Genomic DNA, 24,268 nt, shown 5'->3' with positions numbered 1-24,268 from the left:
TTTGCCAACTGTAGGTTCACTCTGTTGATTGTTTCCTTTGCTGTGCAGAAGCTTTTTGGTTTGATGCAATCCCATTTCTATTTTTGCTTTTGTTGTCTGTGTTTTGGGTGTCACATGCTCCCCCAAAAGACCAGTGACAAGAAACTTCTTCTCTATGCTTTGTTCTAGTAATTTTATAATTTCAGATCTTGCATTTAAGTCTTCATTTTGAGTTGATTTTTGTGTTTTTTAAAAAAATTTTTAAATGTTTTTATTTATTTCTGAGAGAGAGAGAGAGCGTGAGCAGGGGAGGGTCAGAGAGAGAGGGAGACACAGATTTTGAAACAGGCTCCAGGCTCTGAGCTAGCTGTCAGCACAGAGCCCGACGCGGGGCTCAAACCCACAAACCATGAGATCATGACCTGAGCTGAAGTCAGACACTTAACCAACTGAGCCACCCTGGTGCCCCTGATTTTTGTATTTGGTATAAGGATCAAATTTAATTCTTCCGCATGTGAATATTCAGTTTTTCCAACACCATTTACTGAAGAGACTTTTTCACTATTGTATGTACTTAGCACCCTTCAAGATCAGTTGATTTTAAATGCTGGATTAAGGCTGCCTGGTTTTAAGCACCTGACTTCAGCTCAGATCATGATTTCACAGTTTGTGAGTTTGAGCTCTGTGTTAGGCTCTGCACTGACAGCTCAGAGCCTGGAGCCTCCTTTGGATTCTGTCTCTCTTTGTCTCTCTGCTCCTCTCCCCTGCTTATGCTCTCTCTCTCTCTCTCTCTCTCTCTCTCTTTCTCAAAAATAAATAAATAAAACATTTAAAAAATTTTAAATAAATGTACAGATTTATTTCTGAGCTCTCTATTCTGTTCCATTTGTCTTTATGTCTTTTTCTGCCAATACCAACTCTTTTGATTATTGTAGTTTTGTAATATATTTTGAAATCAGGAAGTATGANGGCTATTCACGGTCTTTTGTGGTTCCACATGAATTTTATGGTGGGTTTTTTTTTTTTCTGTTTCCATAAAAACTGACATTGGCATTTTGATAGGGATTGCAGTGAATTTGTAGATCACTTTGGGTAGTAAGGACATTTTAACAATATTAATTCTTCCAATCCATTGAAAGGGATCTTTCCATTATCTGTGTCTCCTTTAATTCCCTTACTTCCCATGATGTCTGTAATGCTAACATCCCTTTTTTAAAAAAAATTTTGGTAAATACACATAATATAGAAGTTACCATTTTTACCATTTTATCCATTTTAAAATGTACAATCTGGGGGTGCCTGGGTGGCTCAGTTGGTTAAGCGTCCGACTTCGGCCCAGGTCATGATCTCACGGTTTGTGAGTTCGAGCCCCACATCCGGCTCTGTGGTGACAGCTAGCTCAGAGCCTGGAGCCTGTTTCAGATTCTGTGTCTCCCTCTCTCTCTGTCCCTCCCTTGCTCACATTCTGTTTCTCTCTGTCTCAAAAATAAATAAATGTTAAAAAAATAAAAAATAAATAAATGTACAGTCCAGTGGCACTAGATACACTCTATGCATCTATGCAACTCCCATCACCATCTAGTTCCAGAACTTTTCATCACTCCCAGACAGAAACCCTGTACCCATTAAGCAGTCACTCTCATTCCCCCATCCCCATCCCCCCACTAATCTTCTTTCTGTCTGTAGATTTTTCATTTTGAATATTTCACAAAAGTGGAATCATATGGTACATAACCTTGTATATCTGGAGTCTTTCATTTAGCTTATAATAGGTCATACAGAATAGTTTCACTGCCCTAAAAAAACCCCTCTGTTTTCTGCCTATTCCTCTCTCCCTCCCCACAAACCTCTGGCTACCACTGATCTTTTTACTGTTTCCATAGTTTTGCCTTTTCCATAACATCATAATGTCATGTAGTTGGAATGCAGTAGGTAGCCTTTTCAGATGGGCATCTTTCACTTAATAATGTGCATTTACCTTTGTGAATAGTGTGATTCACACTATTCTATGTTCACACACTATGTTGTGAATAGTGCTTCTATAAACATCTGTGCACAAGTTAGTGTTTGAGTACCTGTTTTCAGTTCTCTTGGATATATTCTTAGAAGTAGAAATTATTGAAAACCTACTAGTATTGTTTTGCCCATTCATTCTCCCCTTCGTGTTTCCATCCTTCAGAATCTGGTAGAGGCTGCCGAGGAGGCTGACCTGAACCATGAATTCAATGAATCTCTGGTGGTGAGTTAATGACTAATCACCAAACCCCCAACCAAGAGCCACGGTCCCCTGAGTATAAGATACAGAGGGGTGGGAGAAGGTGGGAAGTCCAGCACCATCCTTTAATGTGCACAGAATTTGTATGAGCCTATAATAGTTTGATTCTGAAATGCTCTCCAGTCTTTTCAGAAGAGATTTATGGACCAGGTAGGAGAGATAATTTTCAAGACTTTGGGGGGGGGGCAGGGGACATAGAGGGGCAATCCACCCATTCCATAAACATTTTTTGTCCAACCACCATGTGGTAGATAAAAAGTCAAGAAGCTCACAGACCAAATACCTCCAGCATGAGGCATGTAACAAATCCATGAGAGTTGGTAAACAGAGTCACAAGAATGCAGAAGGGAAGGGTTAGAGGTTCAGAAAGTCCTGCAAACAAAGTAGCATTAGAACCAGCCTTGGGCTGAGAGGGATTTGAACAGGAAAGGCATAGAGAAGCTGAGGGAAAAGAAAAGACCCTGAAATAAGAAAACACAAGATTGAGGGAATTGCAAATGGTCCGCTCTGTATGTCCAGGGGATGGTGAAGTAAAAAGTGACGCGGACAGATAGGAATCTGGCCTCAGCTCAGCCTGGAATGACACAGACTGAAGGGTTTGAGCAGTGGAGGGTCACAGCTGGATTGGTGCTTTAGAAAGCTCTTGCAGTCAGCAGTATTGTGCCGTGGGGCAGGACATAGGGTGCCCTGAGGGGGTTGTTCAAGATGTAAACCAGGTGGTGTGAAGGGAGTGGGGAAGATGGTCTGATTATGGCTCTGATCATGGCTCTAAATGTGGTATTTCAAGTAGACCCTCCAACACTGCATGTTAGAGGCAAAAAGCACACTGCTGGCTCCTCAGAGGGACACAGGGGCCACAGACCCTGCCTTGGGTCCAGGCTGCCGCAGGCTGTTTTCTAAAGAGAGAAGCCTCACCTCTCAGGACCTACTGAGAGTTCCTAAGAGCCCTCCCACAATGGAAGAAAATTGGTGGTACCCATGAGGCTGCCTCTGTCTCCTTACTTCGCCTTGAACCTCTACTTGCCCCTCTCTGGCTCTGATCTGGTCATGCCCCCACATGCTAAACAAAGTGGAGAACTGAGGCAGTTAATCTAGACAACTTACATCAAAATCCAAGTGAATCAACCATGCTCTCCAACTGTCTGGGATCTGTATGTGTCCATATGTGTAATACAGGTCACTGCCTCAGTTGTCCATGGATGCTGCTTGTATGGATGCTGTCAGTCTGTCTGACCCCACCTCTCACATCTGAGTGCTCTGATCTGTGCCATTTCTTTCTCTCTCTCACCTTGTACGTCTCTTGTGTCCACATTGTCTCTGTGCTGCTATTTCCCCTCCACCCCTAGTTTAACTACTACAACTCTGTCCTGATCAACGAGAGAGATGAGAATGGCAATTACGTGGAGCTGGGGGCTGAGTTTGTCCTTGAGTCCAATGCGCACTTCAGCAACCTGATGGTGAATACCTCCGTCAGCAGCGTGCAGCTGCCCACCAACGTATACAACAAAGGTAGTTCTCCTACCCCACCCTGTGACCGGGCACTCTCTCTAACAGTTTGTGGTTGTTAGCTGGTGCTGGTGAGTTTTAAAGATTTGCCTCCATTTTCCTGAGAAGCCAACCTCCTTGACTGGGGAGAGCAAGAAAAAGTATTCAACACCAATTTGGGCTGGGAGAAAACTCAATAATCCTGTATTAGGGGGTGTGAGTGGGGCTCTCCAAGTGCAATGTGGCAGGAAGTTGTAAACAACAGCACTGCAGGCTGTGTGTGTGTTCAGCCGGTGAAGAGGTGGTCACAGTTGCTCCTGATTTAGTTTCTCTGCAGTTCTTTCTGTAATTTCATCTTTTAGACCCAGACATTTTAAATGGAGTCTACATGTCTGAAGCCTTGAACACTGTATTTGTGGAGAACTTCCAGCGAGACCCAACATTGACCTGGCAATATTTTGGCAGTTCCACTGGATTCTTCAGGATCTATCCAGGTAAGGCTATCAAGAGGCATCTCCATGGTCTTCTGAGCTTCTCTGGGAATAAGGCAATGGAGACATTGAAGACGGGCCCTGGCATTCAGACTCCCAGTGAATGGACCCCCCTCCTATCCAAAAGCATCTCCAGCCCACGTTTCGACACAATAACCACATTTACAATAAATAGTTGTTGAATGAATGAATGAATGAACAAATGAAACTACCAAATACCATAGTAACCAATCCCAAAATGCCCACATTAAACTCTTGTTTTATGAAAAGCACTGTGGAAAATGCAAAGGAAGATAAAACAATTCTTGATCTTAAGGAGTTTACATCCTAATTGGAGAAGTAGAGCATATGCACTTGAAGTGCACAACAGCAATGCACAAAGTGTCACCACCAGTTAGTATGTGATTAGTGGCCAACTTAATGGATGGCATGGGGAAAACTCCCTTGCCCATCAATAAAAGTAGAAAACAAACATCTACCACAAGGTTTGCATTTTACTTCAACCCATTTTTATATTTTAGCACACTCTCCTGAAAGTTTTGAATTTGCCCTGTTTTTCTGAGACCAGAAATAGAAAAAAATCCTAAAAGACCCTTCTGTGTCCCCAGCTGGAAAAGCCAGTTCTTCTGCAGGAAGACACCGGGATCTTAGAGCTCACAGGGTTTTAGCATGCCCCTGTTTCTCTGCCCAGAGCCACAATCAGTCACTTTCTTTCTCTGCTCTCTGGTGCCTCAACGAGCAAGGTCATCCCTTTTCCTTGGAACAGCCCTTCAAACGCTTGAAGACCACTCACACGTCCCTCCGATCTTCTCCAGCATCCAATTCCTGCAAATATTTCTGCCACATCCAGAGACATCAACTTGTGTGCAGACAAAACAGTCCAGATATGGCCTATCAGTCTAGGAAGAGGGGAGGGCAACTTCTCTCACATCCGCATCCATTTATAATTATATATTAGCCCTCAGGTGCACAGTATTAGATTGACTGTTCACGATCATGGTGCACTGTTCTCATGGGTCCATGCAGGCCTATTTCAATGTTTTTTTAAACCTTTTATTTATAATGTAATTAATACTTATATTTACATCGCAACGCAAAAACTGGAATGTTACCAAACCTCTATGTACTTATGTGCTCCTCCTTGGACCTCTGCCTCTGCCCTGACTTCTCCCCAATTTCACCCCCTTCAACTGACCAGGTAACAACTATCCTGCACTTTGAACTTATCCCTCTATTTGAAGTTTTTTGGCTCCCTGCTTAGTTATTTAGTTTTATCTCATTTTTACGAACACATTAACATCTGCCTAAACAATATATTGTTTTGTTTTGCTTAGTTTTAAAATTTATTAAACTGGTTTTGAGTATAGACTGTTAGAGCTTGCTTTTTCATTCAGTATTATACTAGCAAGACTCACCTGGGTTGTCACATATGTCTGTACTTTGTCATTTCTTTCCGCATCATATTCTTGGGGGCCAATATAGCGGTTTACTCATCTTCCTGATCCTGTCTGGGTTGTTTGCAGGGGCGGTTTGTTGTGGTGGTGGGTTTTGTTCTCTTTTTTTTTCCTTTTAAGAACAGCGTTGATATGAATGTTCTTATACATGTCTCCTGAGACATATTCTGAGTTTCTCTTGGGCATGTACCTAGGAATGGAATTGCTATGCAAAATTGTTTTCCAAAATACTTGCACTGATTATGTTCCCACCAGTCATGAATAACAGAATCTGTTGATCCATATTTTCTCAAACCCTGAGTATTATTAAACATTAAAAGTTTTTGTTAGTAACATTTTAGTGTAAAATGGTATTTCACTGGTCTGGCATTGCCTTTAGTTGATCACTGGTGAAGCTGAGTATCTCTTTCTTCATATATCATGTGTTGTATGTATTTCTTCTCCTGTGGAATGCCTATTATGTCTTTTGTCTAATTATCTATTGACTTTTCTAATGTTTACCCTTCCTTACATTTATATGAAATGTAACTTGATCATAGTAAATTAGTCTTTTGTGCATTGCTGGATTTAGTTTATTAATGATTTTGTTTAGGATTTTTTGCACTCATGAGTGAAATGATCTTGTAAAATTTTTTTCTTGTACTGTCTTTGGTTTTCAAAATTATAGTAGCTTCATAGAATAAACTGGGAAGTATTCCCTTTTTTTCTGGTTTTTGGAAGCATTTAAATAAGTTAGACTGATCTTTTCCTTGAAAGTTTGTTAGGATTCATCTATAAAGCCATATACCTGATGTTTTCTTTATGAGACTATTTTAAATTACCACTTCAATACATTTAATACTTGCAAGACTAATAAGCCTTTCTCTTTCTTCTTAATTTGGTAAAATACTCTTTCTAAGAACCCATCCCTTTCATCTGAGTTTTCAAAACTATTTCCAAGAAGTTATCCTATCATCTTTTTAATCTCTGCTGTATCTATAATTATTTCTCCTTTTATTGATAGTATTACTCATTTTTTCTTTATTATCCTGCCACTGGTTTCTCTGTTTTGTTAGTCAGGAATCATCTTTGTCTTTGTGGATTGCTCTCTATTGCTTCTTTGTTCTCCATGTCATCTGTTTCAGCTCTACCTTATCTCCTCTTTTACCTTTCCTTGAATGTATTCTGCAGGGCTTCTTCCTAACCTATTAAATTAAACACTTAGCTTTAATTTTAAGCCTTTCTTTGTTTCTAAAATAAGCATTTATGGCAATACCTTGGCCCTAGAAGCTCTACTTTCCCTGCATCTCACAGGTGCTATTAGTGGTGGTTTAAAAATTTTTTTTAATTATAGAAAAACACATATAACATAAAATTTACCACCCTAAATTACAAAATGGAATTACGATTGATATATATTATATTAGTTTCAGGTGTACAACATAATGATTCAATATTTTTATACATTATGAAATGATCATGTCAAAAGGTCTAGTTACCCTCTGTTATTATACAAAGTTGTTACAATATTATTGACTATATTCCCTATGTTGTACATTACATCCTTTTGACTTATTTATTTATTTATTTTATAATTGGAACTTTGTAACTCTTAATCTGCTTCACCTCTTTTGCCCATTTCTGAACCCCCTTCCCTCTGGCAAACACCAGTTCATTCTTTGTATCTATTAGTCTGTTTCTGGTTTGTTTAGTTTGTTCATTTGTTTTTTAGATTCCTCACATATGGTATTTGTTTTTCTCTGACTTATTTCACTTAGCATAATACTTTCTATCTCCATCCATGTCTTTGCAAATGGCAAGATTTCATTCTTTTAATGGCTGAATACTATTCTATTGAACATATACACCACATCTTCTTTATCCATTCATGTATTGATGGACACAAGTTGCTTCCATATCTTGGCTATTGTGAAGAGTGCTATAATGAAAATAGAGGTGCATATATCTTTTCAAATTAGTATTTTTATTTTCTTCAAATAAATATCCAGATATGGAATTGCTGGATTATATGGTAATCCTGTTTTTAATTTTTTGAAGGGCCTCCATACTGTTTTCCAGAGTAGCTGCACCTATTTACATTCCCTGCTAAGAGTGCATGAGAGTTCCCTTATCTCCACATTATTACCAACACTTGTTATTTCTTGTCTTTTTGATAATGGCTATTCTGACAGGTGTGAGGTGGTATCTTGATTTACATTTCCCTGATGATTAGTGATGTTGAGCATCTTTTCATGTGTCTATTGGGCATCTTGGAAAAGTGTCTGTTCAAGTCCTCTGTGTATTTTTTAATCATGTTGGTTTTTTGTTGTTGAATTTTATGAGTTTTATATTGGATATCAGTTCCTTACTGTGTATCATTTGCAAATATCTTCTCCCATTTAGTAGGTTGTCTTTTGTTTATGGATTCCTTCATTGCAAATTTTTTTTTTTTTTAGTTTGATGCAGTCCCATTTTTTTAAGCCTTTTATTTTAGGGAGAGAGAGACCACAAGTGAGTCCAAGTTGGGGAGAGGGGCAGAAGGAGAGGGTGAGAGAGAATCTCAAGTAGACTGTATGCTCAGTGCCGAGCCCAATGTGGAGCTTGATCCCATGACCCTGGGATCATGACCTGAGCCAAAATCAAGAGTCAGACACTCAACCAACGGAGACACCCAGGCATCCCGATGTAGTCCCATTTTACTTTTATTTTGTTGCCTTGCTGAGGAGACCTATCCAAAAAAATATTGATAAGACTGAAACTTATTGCCTATGTTTTCTTCTAGGAATTTTATGGTTTCAGGTCTTACATATGGGTATTGAATTTATTTTGAGCTTATTTTTTTATATGGTGTAAGAAAGTGGTCTAGCTTTATTCTTTTGCATGTAGCTATCCAGCTTTCCCAGCACCATTTATTGAAGAGATCATCTTTTCCCCATTGTATGCTCTTGCATTCTTTATTGTAGATTAATTAACTATATAATTGTGGATTTATTTCTGGGCTCTCTGTCCTGTTCCACTGATCTATTTTGTGTCTATTTTGTGTCAGTACCACACTGTTTTGGTTACTATAGCTCTGTAGTATAATTTGAAGTCAGAGCACATGATTTCATCAGCTTTGTTCTTTCTCAAGATTGCTTTGGCTATTTGGGGGTCTTTTGCAGTTCCATAAATTTTAGTATTATTTGTACGAGTCCATCCTACCTATCTTTAAGTGTATGATTCAGTGGCATTAAGTACATTCATAATGTTGTGCAACTATCACCACCATCCATCTCCAGAGCTCTTTTCATCTTATAAAATTGGAACTCTGTACCAATTTAAAAAAATAATTCACTGTCCCTTTTTCTTTTTAGCCTCTGGCAACCACCATTCTTCTTTCTGTCTCTCTGATTTTGACTACTCTAGGTACCTTGTATAAGTGGAATTCTACCATATTTGTCTTTTTATAACCTGACTTATTTAACTTAGTGTAATGTCCTCCAAATTCATCCACGTTGTAGCATATATCAGAATTTCCATCCTTTATAACACTGAATAATATTTCATTGTAGATCACATTTCATTTATTCATTTATCTGTAGATGGACACTTGAGCTGCTTCTTCTACATTTTAGCTATTGCAAATAATGCTACTATGAAGTAGGGATGTACCAATACCTACTTGAGACCCTGCTTTCACTTATTTTGGGATGTCTTGAGAGATGGAATTCTTGGGTCATATAGCAACCTTATTTTCAATTTTTGGAGGAACTTCCATACTGTTTTCCATAGTAACTACACCATTTTACATTTCTACCAAATTCACAAGGCCTCCAGTTTCCTCCTCATCTTCATCATGTAAACAAAACCAAATAAAACAAAATTGAATCACATCATGGTTTTGATTTGCATTTTCCTAATGATTAGGGATGTTGAGCATCTTCTCATGTGCTTATTGGCCATTGTGTGTCTTCTTTGGAGAAATGTCTATTCCAGTCCTTTACCTATTTTTGAATAGGGTTGTTTGCTTTCATTGTTCTTGAGTTGCAGTTCTTTATATTTATCTGCTACCTCTTAGCAGATCAATAATTTGTAGATATCTCCCATTCTGTGGTTGTCTTTTCAATCTATTGATTGTGTCCTCTCGTACACAGAAGTTATTGCCTGTGTTTTTGGTGTCATTGTGGTGTTTAAATTATCATTTTCTTCTAAATATTTTTAAATTTCCCTGTGATATCTTCTTTGATCTTTTAGTTATTTAAAAGTGTATTTTAGGGGCACCTAGATGGCTCAGTAGGTTGAACATTCTATTCTAAATTTGGGCTCAGATTATGGGATCAAGCTCTGTGTCAGGCTCCATACTGAGCACCTTACTTGGGAATCTCTCTTTATGTATACAAAATAAAAATTGTTTTAATTTATAAAATCTCTAAATATATAAAGATTTTATATTTATCTTTTTATTATTAATTTCTAATTTAATTTATTTGCAATCAGAAAACATGGCATATGTGGTACTGATTTATGTGAAATTAGTTGAGATGCCACCAAGTGTGTCATCAAATTTTATAAATATTCCATGTGTGCTTGAAAAGAATATGTGTGCTCTAATTGTTGGATGAAAAATTCTGTTTAAATTTTTTATATATTTGCTGATTTATGTCTGCTTGATTCTCTTTAGCCCCTATGATGTATTTTGTTATAAGTTTATTTTGTCTCATATCCATAGAATGATACCAGTTTGTTCTTGGTTAGTATTTGGGTGATATATATTTTTTGCCTCCTTTTACTTCCAACCTTCTATGTCATTTTCCTTTAATCATATGTCTTGAAAATAGCTCATAGTTTTTCAATTTTTATCCAGACTGACATTTCTTTTACTGGTTGGCAACTTAAACATGTTTACACATATTGTATTATTGATATTTTTAACATGCTATTATATGATTTTTAAAATTTTTATTTGTCCTTCTATTATTATGTTTCCTCTTTCCCCTTGTTTGTCTTTTACAGAGATTGGCATTTTTTATAAATATCTCCTTCCCTCATTACTTCTCTATTTTTCAATAAGTTTGGAACTTATCCTTTAGTAATTACCCCTGCAATTTTACCAGGCATACTTAACCTATAAAGTTAAAATTAAATAATACCATGAGAGACTCTTGAATGCTGAGAACAAACTGAGGACTGATGGGGGGTGGAAAGAAAGGGGGAAGATGGGCATGGGGGAGGGCACTGACGGGATGAGCACTGGGTGTTATATGGAAACCAACTTGACAATAAACTATTAAAAATTGTTTTAATTAAATAATATTTTTATCTCCTTCCAGTCACAAAACAGCTTTAGGACTCTTGTGCTTACATCTACTTTTCCCACCTTGGCTATTCCACTGTCTATTCCACTGTCATGTAATATATCCCTTTTTTGATTCCCACAAATTAGATACTATTGCTCTTTCTTAAAACAAACATTGCCTATTTGGAGTGAAATCTTTGTTTTCAAAGATATTCAAAGATATTTTATTTGCCCACCATTCCTTCATGCATCTCAAAATGTTTTTTCAAGATCCTTTTCCTTCTTGAAGTAAATGTCAGGAGTTCCTTTCTGATGGGTCTCTTGGTGGTAAAATGCTCCCGTTTTGTTTATCTATAACCATTTTATTTTATCTCCACTTTTTTGTTTTGCTTTTTAATTCATCCTTTTTTAATCTTTACAAGTTACACAAATCATTTCCTGTTATCCTCTCATTTAAACAGAAAAGGCCAAGTCCTTTTTCTTTCTTTCTTTCTTTCTTTTTTTTTTTTTTTGGACACAAGTGACTAAGCTTACATTTAATGACACACCCCTGAGAAATAGTTTGCAATAAATAACAGCACAGAGAAACTAGAAACCCCCAAGCAGAGTTCAAAAAACAACACTTTTGGTCTCTATCAAAATTGTTGTATTCTTTAATGATTGTTTGGCCAGGAATGAATGCATTTCTAAATTAGCAATCATTTTCTCTCAACACCTTAAAACTGTGTTTCTACTGTCTTCCGGCTTCCATTGATGTTATGAAAATCTGCTATCAGTTTAACTGCTCTTCCTTTGTAAGTATTCTAGCTTTTCTGGCTGTTTTCAAAGTATGTATGTATGTATTTGCCTTTGGAGTTCTGTGGTTTCACTACTACGTGTCTATATGTGGATATCTTATTTATCCTGCTTGGGATATACTGTGCTTTCTAGATCTGTGGATTTGGACTGTTTCTCAGTCCTAGAGCATTTGCCAATGTCAGCTCTGTGGCCATTGTCTTTCCTTGTGCTTTCCCTTTTCTCTTTCTATAGTCCCAGCCAGACATATATTAGACCTTCTCATTCTAGCCTCTGGTGGAATCCTTCAAATGCATGGGTTGTCTCTTTACCTCTGCATAGCCCATTATGCATTTTTTTCTCAACATTTAGAAAAACATTCCATATTCTTAAGGCTGTTTCTTTGTTCCTAATCACTTCGTGTTATATCTTCTTCCTGATGATTTCTTCAACATAGCTATCTTCTACTTTGTATTTGGTAGTTCCAACATCTGTAATCCTTAGGAGGCTGTATCTGATGGTTCTTGCTTCTGCTGCCTCTCACCACACTGCCTGTTTCTCGTGTTTTCGGTCATCTTTGCCCGCGAGGCCCTACCACTTCAAGAGGCAAGCTTTCCCCTAAGAGGACCACCTCTATTTCTTCTTGGAGTTGAGAGTACCCCCACCAGGACCACTAAAACCCTCTTCTAAGGTTTTGGTTCAGAACCTAGAACCTTAGGTGCAGTTTATCCTCCTCGTTACTATTCTAAGGATCAGATTCCTCACACCTGTGCTGCTGCTATAGGAATGTGTCCTTTGTAGGACCCTACTTCTCACAGCTGTCTGCAGGTCTACATCAGAACCATTGTTACTAAAGCTCCCACCATCCTCTAGTCCTGTTTCTTCCTTCCAGGCCTTGGCTCCTGGCTTCCCAGACCCCTGCCCCTCACTCTTGGGACTCTGCTTTCATTTGTCTAGTTTTGGGGCATGATCTCTGAAAACATCTCCTACCTTTGAGAGACCAGCAAAGGGTGTATCTCATCTGAAGTCTAAGTGTTATGGAACAGGACGATCTCTTGGAGATTCTAAACATTCATGATACTGACACAACCTTTATTCTAGCCCAAACATAACCAACTAAAGTTTCACCTGTTATTTTTAATCTCCTTATTTTGAACCCTTTATTCCCAATCATTAAAATCTTTCAAAAGAGATTCTATCATTGATCATGTCAGCGTTATCTGTGCTTTGTGTACATTTACCCAAGTTTTTGATCAGATGAATAAGACAAAATCATTCTGCTAGTGCTCAAGGCAAGACCTTTCATACTCATTCATTCATTTTGCATTCATGTAACAAACATTTATTGAGCATCAACTCTGCTAGGTACTATGTTAGACACCGCACTAGACACTGGAAAACCCTGACTTCAAGGAGCTTGCAGTCTTATAGCCAAATCACTTCTCCCAGTGAGCTTAATTAAGCTGAGTAAAGCAGGTGGGCTAGAGAGCAGAGTACTGGCTGTTTACTGCTCTGTTCATGCTTTGCTGATGGTAGTGGATGTTAACTGTCACACCTCCTTCAGGCTTCCCCTTGATGTGAGGTTCAGTCACAAATGAGTCCCAGATATCACATTTTGGGGGGCCGACCTGTGAAAGTAACCCCAACTCTGGGTCTGGGGAGTGTGGGTGGTAGGTATCCCTCTGTAAGTCGGCCTTCCTCCTTAGCTTACAGTGGCCCCACACCCTGCTGCCCAGGTCCACTGCTATCCCTACCCTGGGGGTGACCAAACTGGACATCACCACCCAACCAGTGCTCTTTACTAAGCTGCTGAAAGAACCAGCCTTTATTTCCCCAGGCATCAAATGGACACCTGATGAGAATGGAGTCATTGCCTTCGACTGCAGAAATCGTGGCTGGTAAGAGCTCTAGGGGAAAAGTCTCTGGTGCTGGCATCTCTCTTATAACCTTTGGGTTCTGCCTAATTCTCCTCCAGTCTCTACCCTACCCCCACCACCAGCCAAGAGCCTCAGGTGCGTAGAACCTGAACCCAGTGCAGAAGCAGGAAGAGTTGCCAGCTGTATTTCTCTTCTCTGCAGCTGCTCTTGCTCCAGGACTCATCACACTTGTCTTTCTCACCCCAAACCTCCTTCCAGCACATTGAGATGTCTCCAAATCAATCCTCTGCCAGACTCTCCTCTCCCTCCACACCCCTCCTCTGGCAGATTTGTAATGGAATCTGAGGGTGAAATCCAGCTCTCTCCCTTCCTGCTGCCTGCCCCTATAGGAGCTTGGCTGGTCCAAAACAAAGAGGACAAGGGTTACCACCAGGACCGAACCTTCCTCTCACCTGACAGGTCCGTTAGATGAGCACATTCCCAATTGTTGACCCCAAAATGGCTTTAGAACTATACTGAGTAGTTGTCGGACATGATAAAAGCTGGCATTGATGGATTGTTGACCTGAACCTTGAGTACACTTGAGCCACAATCTGAATAGAAATAACTAGAGACTCAGTTGGGTGGCTGTTCTGGCTTTAGTTTTCCCATCATTGACCTGTGCTTTCTTTCTGTTAAAGGTACATACAAGCTGCTACTTCTCCCAAGGACATAGTGATTGTGGTGGATACGAGTGGCAGCATGAAGGGGCTGCGGATGACTATTGCCAAGCACACCATTGCCACCATCCTAGACACACTGGGGGAGAATGACTTTGTTAATATCATTGCGGTAAATGTAACTTCCTGTTCTAGAATAGCTCTCCTCAGGAAAAAAAACGTTCTGCCTGCACTAGAATGACCTATACTTACAATCACTTGATGCCTTACACTGTAGAATGATTCTCTTCTCTGAAGCTGGGGCTTCTATCCTAAGGTTGGACCAAGGATGGGCTTCAAGAGGTCCACAGAGTTTCTGAAATTATGTGTAAAAATGTGTGCATCCACTTTTCTGATTCCACAGATTTCATCAATTTCTCCGATGAGTCTGGGAATAAAAATTAAGAGGCACTGGCCCTGAGAAAATACTTAACTCACCCCCATCCATGTGCTCTTGACTGGTACCCAACACTGGAACAGCCTCTCCTTTATGCTTAGGATGAGTGAGCCTTGGGCTCTTGCTTTTTAATTCCCAGTCCTCCTACCTCCTTCATCCCACCAAATCCAGACACATTAGAAGGGGAACGTCGGTAGTGGGGGCTAGAAAGGGACCAGCAGACCCTAGTCCTGCTTTCACGGCAACTCTTCCTGAGGATAACTCTGCCTGTCTTAGAAAAGTAATGAAGGAGAGGAGTGAAGCAGAAGGAAATGGGGAGATAGCAAGTCAGGAGAATGCCTTCAATGCACTGAAAGAGCTGACCAGTTCAGCCCTTCAAGGAGGCAGAGTTGAGGGCATCAATTTGAAGGCCACCTGATCCCAAGCTTTCCTGATCAGCTTGTCACATTGCTGAAAATGCTTGTTTTCAATGGAATTTGTGTATCTAGTAAAGAAATATCAAGGCAAAATGGTCTAACTTCAAGATGTTCATCCTGGGAGTAAGAAGGGCCCTCTCATCCCTGAGCTGCTCCCCTGAGGCCTGCAACATTTACCCACCGGCACCACCCCTGGACCCCGCCCTCCCCAGCTCCACCACATTTGTCCCTAGACATGACCTGCAGCAGTGACAAGACAGCTACAAGAACAGGCCCCACTACTCCACAGGAGTGGGAGTGTGCTCCTGCCCCTCCTCTCTCCCAGTCTTTCTCCTGCTTTGGGGGAGGAGAGGCAGGAGAAACATGTGTTCCTGACCTTCCCCAGAACACCCTAGCACTTGCCCTAGAACCTGCGTGCATTCCTACCACCGTGTCACCATCATCTCCCTTTCTCCCTCTCATATTTAAACAGAAGTAGATTAAAGACAACTTGAAGATTTGAATTTTAACTATAGGGAAATGGAGAGATTAAGAAAAAGAGGGCAGTAGTCATTCATTTTCCCCCTTCCCATTCCCTGCTGACAGCTAGAGGATCTTGATCGTAAATGCAAGGCAAAAGGTAAAAGAACGCAGTTCCTAATCCCCAGACCCAGGCACTGGGGAGGGGTCTGAACACAGAAGGACTAGAAGGCTCTGGGATTCTTGTGGAAGGTACTTTGTCTGGTCCTAGGAGCGGAGACCAAAGGAATTTTCTCTGTACCTTCGGGTTCTCTGTGTGTTCAAGGAGATGGACATCACTGAGCCACCTGAGAAGACAAACACCGAGATTTGAGGGAGAATTTTTAGAGTTTAGGCCCCACTATTCTCTATACTCCTTTCTCTCTACTCAGGAAAAAACTGCCAGAAGCATAGGGTACCTCAAGATAATATTACACAGGTGCCTAGGTAGCCTGTGAATTGCCTGAGATTCCAAATTGACCCTATCTGTTCTCCTGTCCCCTCTGCCCTCTGCAACTGCAGTACAGTGACTACATCCATTACATCGAGCCTTGTTTTAAAGGGATCCTTGTCCAGGCAGATCGAGACAATCGTGAGGTGAGTGTCTACCATCAGGTGAGTGCCTGATGCTTCTGAGCCCCTGCTCAATTAGGATGGTGGGCAGTCACCTGAATAGACTGCCTGATGGCCTCCTTTACTTATTCCCATGACACTAGGAAAGAGGGCAAGGCAGTTACCCATGTAAATACACCCAAGAAGTTGCCTCATAAATATGCTGCCTGCTTATCAGAACAAATCATGAGCAAAGAGAGACACTATCCAAGGGAAATAACACTTACTCAGAACTGCTTTTTCACTCTGTGGATTATCCAAGACTCAGTTTTCCTCTTTGCCTCCTCTGTGGGCCTTTCTACTGTATCAGTCTTGATGAAGAACTTCCCCAATAGGGAGAGAAGTTCAAACCCATTGGATTGAGTCTTTCTCAAAGGACAAGGAGGAGAGTACGTGGTAACTTTTTTAAAAGGAAAAGTTTGCATGTCACAGATCCTTCTTTCTGTGACTGGAGAATTTGAGTTTGGCTTCTTGAATCCCAGCCCCAGGTTGGTCACTGGAGCCCCTAGTGGCCTCCATGGTTTCTCCGGTGAAATGCTCACCATTGGGTTATGTTGGGCTGGGTCTGAGGATGCTGGGGGTCTGAGGATGCTGGTTCCCAGCAGGTCTGTGTGGACTTTCCTCCCTGCACTGAATGGGCTCACTCTTGGCATTTACTTCCAGTAGTGGGGATGTGTTTGCACTCAGCTACTTACACTCTCTCTTTATCTTGGGGGCACATCTTGAGAAACATCTGTTGTAGGGTCCAGCCATGAAATTAGCTGGATCATGAAGACATGGATCCTGCAGTCACATTCTGGGCAAATAGCTCTAAACAGCCTCTGAAATTAAGACCAAAGAGGAAGGTTCCTTGGCTGTCAATCCACTAACCATCCTCTAATTTCTTACCCATGACAGCATTTCAAACAGCTGGTAGATGAGTTGATGGTCAAGGGTGTGGGTGTCGTGAATCAAGCCTTGACAGAAGCCTTCCAGATCCTGCAGCAGGTACCCACACCCGGCAAAGCTGGGGGAGAATGAAGGGCTAGTAGATGGGGTGGAGATGTGGGGAGGGCAGTTGTTGGGCTGCAGTCATGTTGCCTGCTCTTTCCCCACACAGTTCCAAGAGGCCCGGCAAGGGAGCCTCTGCAACCAGGCCATCATGCTGATCACTGATGGGGCCGTGGAGGACTATGAGCCAGTATTTGAGAAGTACAACTGGCCTGACCGCAAGGTTACCCTTCTGGTGGAGGTCAAGGGGGCAGGGGAAGAGACCAAGGGAAGTGTTTTCCTACTGCCTGCATGGGATAACCAGTGGTGCCCAGAGAAAACAGGCTTGCCCTGAGTCCAAATGCCCTCCCCCATTAGACACATTAGTAAATTCAGATAGTATGTCCCAGATTGGCATTCCAAAATTATGGTGATCCTAGGCACAGAGGACTCATGTGAGAGACAGTGCAGGGTGAGAGACCAGATGTGGTGTTCAGATGAAAACTGCCAGGCAATGACCCTCCACTCTATATCTAGCCCACATCACCACAGCCCTGGCAAGTCCCATTGCTGCCTGGGCCTCAGGGTTCTTTCTGGTCCAAAGGATGAGAGTGGAGAATCCAAAGTCAGCAAAGTGCTTGACCTGACATCTAAGACTCACATAAATAATATTAATACTACTTATGGCCATAACACTACTTATGGCTGCTGAGTGCATCTGTGTCTTGTGGATTAGGTTCGAGTTTTCACTTACCTGATTGGAAGAGAAGTGACTTTCGCTGACCGCATGAAATGGATAGCATGTAACAACAAAGGTAGGTGGTGTGTGAGCAGAGCTCCTTCCAGCCTGCACCAAGTCTTTGGAGGTTCTGAGCCATGGCTCCTGCATCGGGGCCTTACAGAGGTGCTGCATCAAGGGACAGTATCTGCCCCTCCTTCTAACAAAATGTACATTGCCCCGGGAAAACCGTAAGTAAATACCTGATTACCCTTGCAGGACTCTAAGTCATAAAGTCACCTGAAATGAAACTTAGAGGTCATCTGTCCAGTGTTTGCAGAAGAGAAAACTCTCTCTTCAAATAAAGCCTGTATGAATCACAATACAGGCAGAGTGATGTAGGGATGAGACCCACAGTTTAAATGTCAGTTCTCTCATATCTAGCCTCCATTCCTCTTGTTGGAAATTAAGCCCATATACTCTGGTTCTGCTTCCAGACAAAAAGCAGAGGGTCATCATTGTCTTTAGAATAATGTTTTGGATGTAGTCCTCGTCTGTCTCCGGCCAGAGCCAAAGGCCTGGGCTGTGCAATGCCAACTTGGTCCCTCTTGATTCAACCAAAGTTTATTGAGCAGGTACTATGGTGCCTGGCAAAGCTTCCAAATTGTGGTCAGGACAGACTCAGTCTTTCTCTTGCTGCTTCCCAGTAGAAAAAACAGACAAGTCATCAGTGGTGATATAATCTGAAATGCACAGGGGCTGGGAGAGCGATGGGAGAGGCACTTCCCCCATTTGGAGGTGGCAGGGAGGGCTTCCTAAAGGAAGTGATGTCTATGCTGAGACATAAAGAATGGTAGGACTCAGCCAGACATACAGATCATTGAAGGATGTTCCAGACAAAGTGAAGAACATGTTCAAAGGATCTGAGATAAGATGCATGCTGGGAATGGAAAATGCTTTCACTTCCTAGAGGTTGGAATGAGTGTTTTGTGGGAGGTGATACGCAATGAGACCAGACAGGTAAACATGTACTAAGTCAGTGATAGCCTTATAAGCCATTTGCTCTTTTAAATATCACCATGGCTACAACCAAAACGCTATAGCACTCCTCCCTGTAACCAAAAAAGGACAGTGGTCAGAGATAGTAGGTTTAAGGGACACCCAGCTACTGTCTTAAACTGGACTCCCTGAAAATGGACCCCAAGTCAGAGTTGCCTGCAGGAGAGGGTCCTTTTGGGAAATGACCCTGTAAGAAAGTGAAGAGGGCATCATTGTGAGAGGGAAACCAAGCCACTAAGCCCCTGCTGCTCCTGTGGCATTTCTNGCCCCCCCCCCCCCGCATCCCAGAGTGATCCTGGATTGAGGCAGCACCACTGGCCTCCCGATGCCCCTGGGGAAGGGCACAACTTTGGGAGAAGTAGTTCCCTGTGGCCCAGGGAAGCTCCTAGTGAAGGCCCAACCTACCTGTAAGCTGAGAACAGCTGGGGGAGCATATATGGGCCCTGCAGAGCGATTCCAAGTGGAACCCCCAGCTTTCCACAACCATATGACCCTTTTCTCTGCCAGGCTACTACACACACATCTCCACACTGGCAGACGCGCAGGAGAATGTGATGGAGTACCTGCATGTGCTCAGCCGCCCCATGGTCATCAACCATGACCATGACATCACCTGGACGGAAGCCTACATGGACAGCAAGGTGGGGGCTTGACCCTGCTCCAGAGTTAGGGGCTCCAGGGAATAAGAGGTAACTTCCTGGGTCAGGAGAGAGGGGTAAGCAGAGTACCTCCTCGGGAGATGGCGTGAAGGGGTGAATACCCTCAGCCCACTAGAAGACCAATTGCCTGTATGCTACCCCCAGGGGTGCAGAAATACCGTGAGCAGACCTGCCCAAGGCTATTCTCCATGGACAGAGCACCTCTGCTCCAGACTCGTTCCTCCCTTCTTCCCATTGTCCTCACCTCCCTCATTGTCCTTCTCTCCTACTTGTTTCAGGAAGAAAGGTATCTAACCAGTAATTTGAGATACTATGGCTTCATCAGGTGCTCTCCTTCCTGCACTTTCAGAGACCGCCCTTGGGTTGCAGTGACTTACACAAAGGCATAGATAACCAAAGTAGATGAGATGTGTGGGGGCAAGAGAGACCTTTCTGGCACTTCTCAAATCATATCACCTACATAGTCACCTGCTTCAGTGGTAATGTCTCAGCCTGGGATTGAGAGAGACCTGAACATAATGGCTTAAATAAGAGAAAAGCGCACTTCTCCATCATGTAAAAGAACTTTAGAGGTGGCCAGCCCAGAGCTGATGAGGAGCTACCTGGTCATCAGGGACCCAGGCTACTTCTTGCATCCCCTTGGCCAACCTCCTGGTTCCAGGAGCTAGTAAAACATTGGTTAACTGAAACCACTCACTTTCAGAAAACCTTACTTCCAAACTCTAAAGTGAAAAATCAGATGAGGAAGGGGAAGAGACTTGATGGTTAGTGACTTGTGCACAGAATAATGAATATAGACAATATCCTAATATAGTTATGTAATGTACATAACATCAGTACAATGGCAATATCTAAATGTATCAAAGCAACAACACCTTAAGTTTACACAATGTTATATGTCAAATATATTCAACTTTTAAAAATTTCTTCATTCTCCAAGAAAGTATACTGTAGGCGTCCATGGCTCAGGACCCTCCTTTGGTTGATCCTGAAGATCACACATATTAAACATACCTGCACATGCCACCTGTAAGGACCTATCTTCATGATAAAGCGGGGTGCTTGTGCAGAGCCCCTTCCAAGAAGGCTGAAGGAACTTCACAGTGAGATGAGGCAGTCAGGAGGAAGGCCATTTTGGAAGTGGGGAATGATGTGGCTCTGGCATTCTGAGTGAGGAAAGGTTGTAGGTCTGTCCCATGTGTGTAAGGAGTGACCCTAAGGTCAGCTACAACTACACCATGGCCTGCCCCTGAGCTGTGCTTCCTCCTGCATGCACTTGTGTTTGCAGGTGGCTCTGTGTCAGTGTCCTTCTCCTTCTTAACTGCCCTGGGCTGTCATTTGTGCCAACCTTGGGTCCGTAGCAGAGATTTTGGGCATGTGTGAGATGGGCCCATTCCATGGCTCATGCTCATCCTTGGCATGGCCAAGACAAGAGTACTTTGCAAGCATGTTTGGGAGCTGGGTTGTGGGTTCTGGGGTTTTGACACTTGCCCTGGCTTAGGACTGTCATTGCTAAGTGACACTGACCTGGTCCCCTCCCCAGCCCACCTCTCTCCACCAGCATTTCTGCCAGTTCTCCTTTTGTAGAGAAGGGGAACCTCACTTGTGGTTTCTTCCTCCTTTTGGAAGGTGACACTTCAGTGATAGTTGACATTGGTGACTGTGGGTCCTCCACCCTGTGGACTCTGAGCTCTGTGTCCTTTGCTCTCCTCCCTGACAGCTCTTCACTTCGCAAGCACAAAGCTTGATGCTTCTCACCACTGTGGCCATGCCAGTCTTCAGCAAAAAAAATGAAACGGTGAGTGGCCACTCTCTGAGAAGTTGCAACAGATTTTAGAAGTTGGGGCCCCTGGCTAGCATCTTTAGACCAAATGGTTCTTGATTGGCTGGGCATCAGAACCACCTCAAGAGGGTTTTATATTCAGATTCCAAGCCTTATGCCCAACCACCTATATCAGAATCTCTTGGTTGAGAGAGGGGTGAGGGTGAGAGGTGGAATGGGGTCCATACTTCCCAAACTCACTTTGTGATTCTGCTTTGTCATTTTGGGGTTGTCTTCTTTCTCTGCACTTGAGGCCACTGTCCCGCTAGAAATGTCACCTGCCAACCTTCTGGCAGAACAACACTTAGCCTGCCAGTTTGGGCAGCCTCTAATTTGAGGATTCCTCTAGTGAAGGACTTTTAAGAGCCTCCCATCCTTCATCTGGTCAGAAAATGTTTCTTTATAGTCCTTGTATGTTCAGAGCATCCATAGATTATTGTCCCTCAGATTCTGACACTCAGCCTCTGCTATGAAAATTAATATTTTATTCAACTTTGTATTTCTTTTAAATACTACAATTTAAATATTAGTACTGTAAATTAATCTTCCTTACAGCTGAGATTCCTCCTGGGGTCTCTTCTGGTATGTTTATATTTTTATTCCAGAGAGCTCAGCCTAATATCCAACTGCAGAGGAAGAGTCATATAAGGAAGTGGCTTCCTCTTCCAGGTTCTGGGAAGGCCAAGGGTCCAGTCCAGCCCTGTGCACAGGGAAGCCAGGTCTCCCCCTAACCCAGGTGTTTTTCTTTCCAGCGATCCCATGGCATTCTTCTGGGTGTGGTGGGCTCTGATGTGGCCCTGAGAGAGCTGATGAAGCTGGCACCCCGGTACAAGGTGAGCCTGGATCAGATGCCTGAGTGGGGGTTACAGTCTCCCTAGGAGTTGCCCTACCAGGCTCAGGAGTCTCTCTGCAGGCAGCGCAGCCAACCTAGAGTTGGGATGGGGCCCCACCATCCCACTCCCCAGAGAAGTGCAGGCCCTGAGCCTGGCGGCAGTGGTTTGAATTTCTGGGACCCTGTGTCACCACCAGCTCTGACTTGCTCTGTGGCCTTCAGCAAGTTCTTTCCCTTCCTGGTGCCTCAGTTTTCAATGTGCTCCTCCATGCCCTGCAGTCTTGTTTGGGGAACAAATGAGATTACATCATCAAAGCACCTAGAGCATGTGGTGGGGAAGAGGCCGAGTAAGATATGTATTATTGTGGCTGCTACAAACAGTAAAACTTAGAAGGGAATTCAAAATTAATGGCTAAAAGCATGGTGTTGGCTCAGTCATATTCTTATTTGAAAAACTCACTGCTGTGAGCTGCCATCTTTAACAGTCCTATAGTCCAACCCCTGCCCAGCTCCAGTTCTCTAGCCCAAACAACACGTCTAATGTCCCTCAATCCCTGTTGTTTTGGCAGCTTGGAGTGCATGGATATGCCTTTTTGAATACTAACAATGGCTACATTCTCTCTCATCCTGACCTCCGACCCTTGGTAGGTACAGATCTTATTTGTTTTGGGATCTTAACTATATGGGATTTGGGGAAGGTTCATAAAACCAGTTAAAACAATGAACACACATTGGGCTCCATTTAAGAACCCAATGGAGGGGCGCCTGGGTGGCTCAGTCATTTAAGCATCTGACTTCGGCTCAGGTCATGATCTCACGGTTCATGGGTTTGAACCCCCACTGTGTGGGGCTCTGTGCTGAAAGCTCAGAGCCTGGAACCTGCTTCAGATTCTGTGTCCCTCTCTCTCTGCCTCCCCCACTCATGCTCTGTTTCTCTCTGTCTCAATAATAAAAAAAAAAAATTAAGTCATGGTCCCTGTCTTCAAATTGTTTATAATCTAGCAGGCAAAGCAAAGCAAAAATAGGTGGACTGATTGATGAACAGTCCAGAGAGCATGTAATGAAATGTGCAGCTTTCCCTGAAGGACAAGCCACTTACGTTTCCGTCACTGCTTCAGTTGCTCCGCACTCCTTTTGGAGTCTGACAGTGGTATCAGCAGAACTCTAGGGACCCCCCAATCCCACTCAAGAGAGTGTGAACATTGAGTTAACAATAAAAATGGCAAGTGAAGAGTCTCATGAGAGGTGGGGGGCAGTAAAGCTGAGGCTCCCCTGAGTTTTTCTTGGGATGATATGTTCCTGAACACTCCTGCCTCCCTCTTTGCTCCCTCCATCCTGATACATGGGGGCATTTTCACTTGCATTCAACAGAACAACTGATGGCCAAAAACGTTGCATCATTTTATCTAAAAGTTCTGCCTCCAGGGCTAGGGGCTCCCTGCTGCCTCTGGTCCTGGCACTTGGCTGCTGTTGATGACAATGGCCATACCTTTCAGTGTGATTGTTTGGGGGAGTAAGAGAAGGGAGTTAAGTCTTACAGGAACCTTAGCCCTTTCCCCTTAGAGTCTCACACTGAACTGAGATGGCAGCTGAAGACAATACCTAGCAGAGTACCTTTGTGAGAACTTACTAGGGGGCTCATCCACCCCAGGTACCACTTGGAGAAATCAGTCTAAGCTACATTTCATTCCATTCCAGTTCAGATAGATACCGAGTGTCCATAATGCAACTGACTGAGCTATTTAAGGCAAACTGTAGTTCATAATAGATATCAGGGCACACTGGAAGCCATGTTGTCTTCCCAATTCAGACTCTATTGGGAAAGCATCTGAACACATAATGAGTCACTGACTTCTCTACCAATGGGTTCTTGAGGGGGGGCAGTCCCAGTGGCAACAAGATGACTCACTGGGAAAAATAAATAAATATGTCAGTCATGGAGCTGACTTGTAAAATTGAAGGGCACTAGTCCCAAACTCATCTGTCTCCATCTATATAA

At 42.6% G+C, this 24,268-nt stretch overlaps 1 protein-coding gene across 1 annotated transcript in view; it reads left to right on the top strand.

The window, feature by feature from the left end:
- CACNA2D4 (calcium voltage-gated channel auxiliary subunit alpha2delta 4) overlaps nucleotides 1-24,268 on the top strand; it is a 117,370-nt gene that overhangs the window by 9,027 nt on the left and 84,075 nt on the right. Inside the window, exons 4-16 of the mRNA XM_077759004.1 lie at nucleotides 2,159-2,218; nucleotides 3,601-3,763; nucleotides 4,102-4,233; nucleotides 13,550-13,610; nucleotides 14,270-14,420; nucleotides 16,121-16,195; nucleotides 17,108-17,197; nucleotides 17,310-17,423; nucleotides 17,916-17,994; nucleotides 19,464-19,597; nucleotides 21,336-21,413; nucleotides 22,190-22,270; nucleotides 22,839-22,913. Of these exons, the coding sequence (XP_077615130.1) occupies nucleotides 2,159-2,218; nucleotides 3,601-3,763; nucleotides 4,102-4,233; nucleotides 13,550-13,610; nucleotides 14,270-14,420; nucleotides 16,121-16,195; nucleotides 17,108-17,197; nucleotides 17,310-17,423; nucleotides 17,916-17,994; nucleotides 19,464-19,597; nucleotides 21,336-21,413; nucleotides 22,190-22,270; nucleotides 22,839-22,913 (1,293 nt within the window). The remainder of the gene's footprint in view (nucleotides 1-2,158; nucleotides 2,219-3,600; nucleotides 3,764-4,101; nucleotides 4,234-13,549; nucleotides 13,611-14,269; nucleotides 14,421-16,120; nucleotides 16,196-17,107; nucleotides 17,198-17,309; nucleotides 17,424-17,915; nucleotides 17,995-19,463; nucleotides 19,598-21,335; nucleotides 21,414-22,189; nucleotides 22,271-22,838; nucleotides 22,914-24,268) is intronic.

The sequence above is a fragment of the Crocuta crocuta genome, unplaced genomic scaffold (genome assembly GCF_008692635.1).
Source record: "Crocuta crocuta isolate KB4526 unplaced genomic scaffold, BGI_CrCroc_1.0 scaffold72, whole genome shotgun sequence".
In the NCBI taxonomy this organism is placed as follows: Eukaryota; Metazoa; Chordata; class Mammalia; order Carnivora; family Hyaenidae; genus Crocuta; species Crocuta crocuta.
Note: the sequence above shows the minus strand (reverse complement) of the source record. Positions and strands in the feature narration are given on the sequence as shown.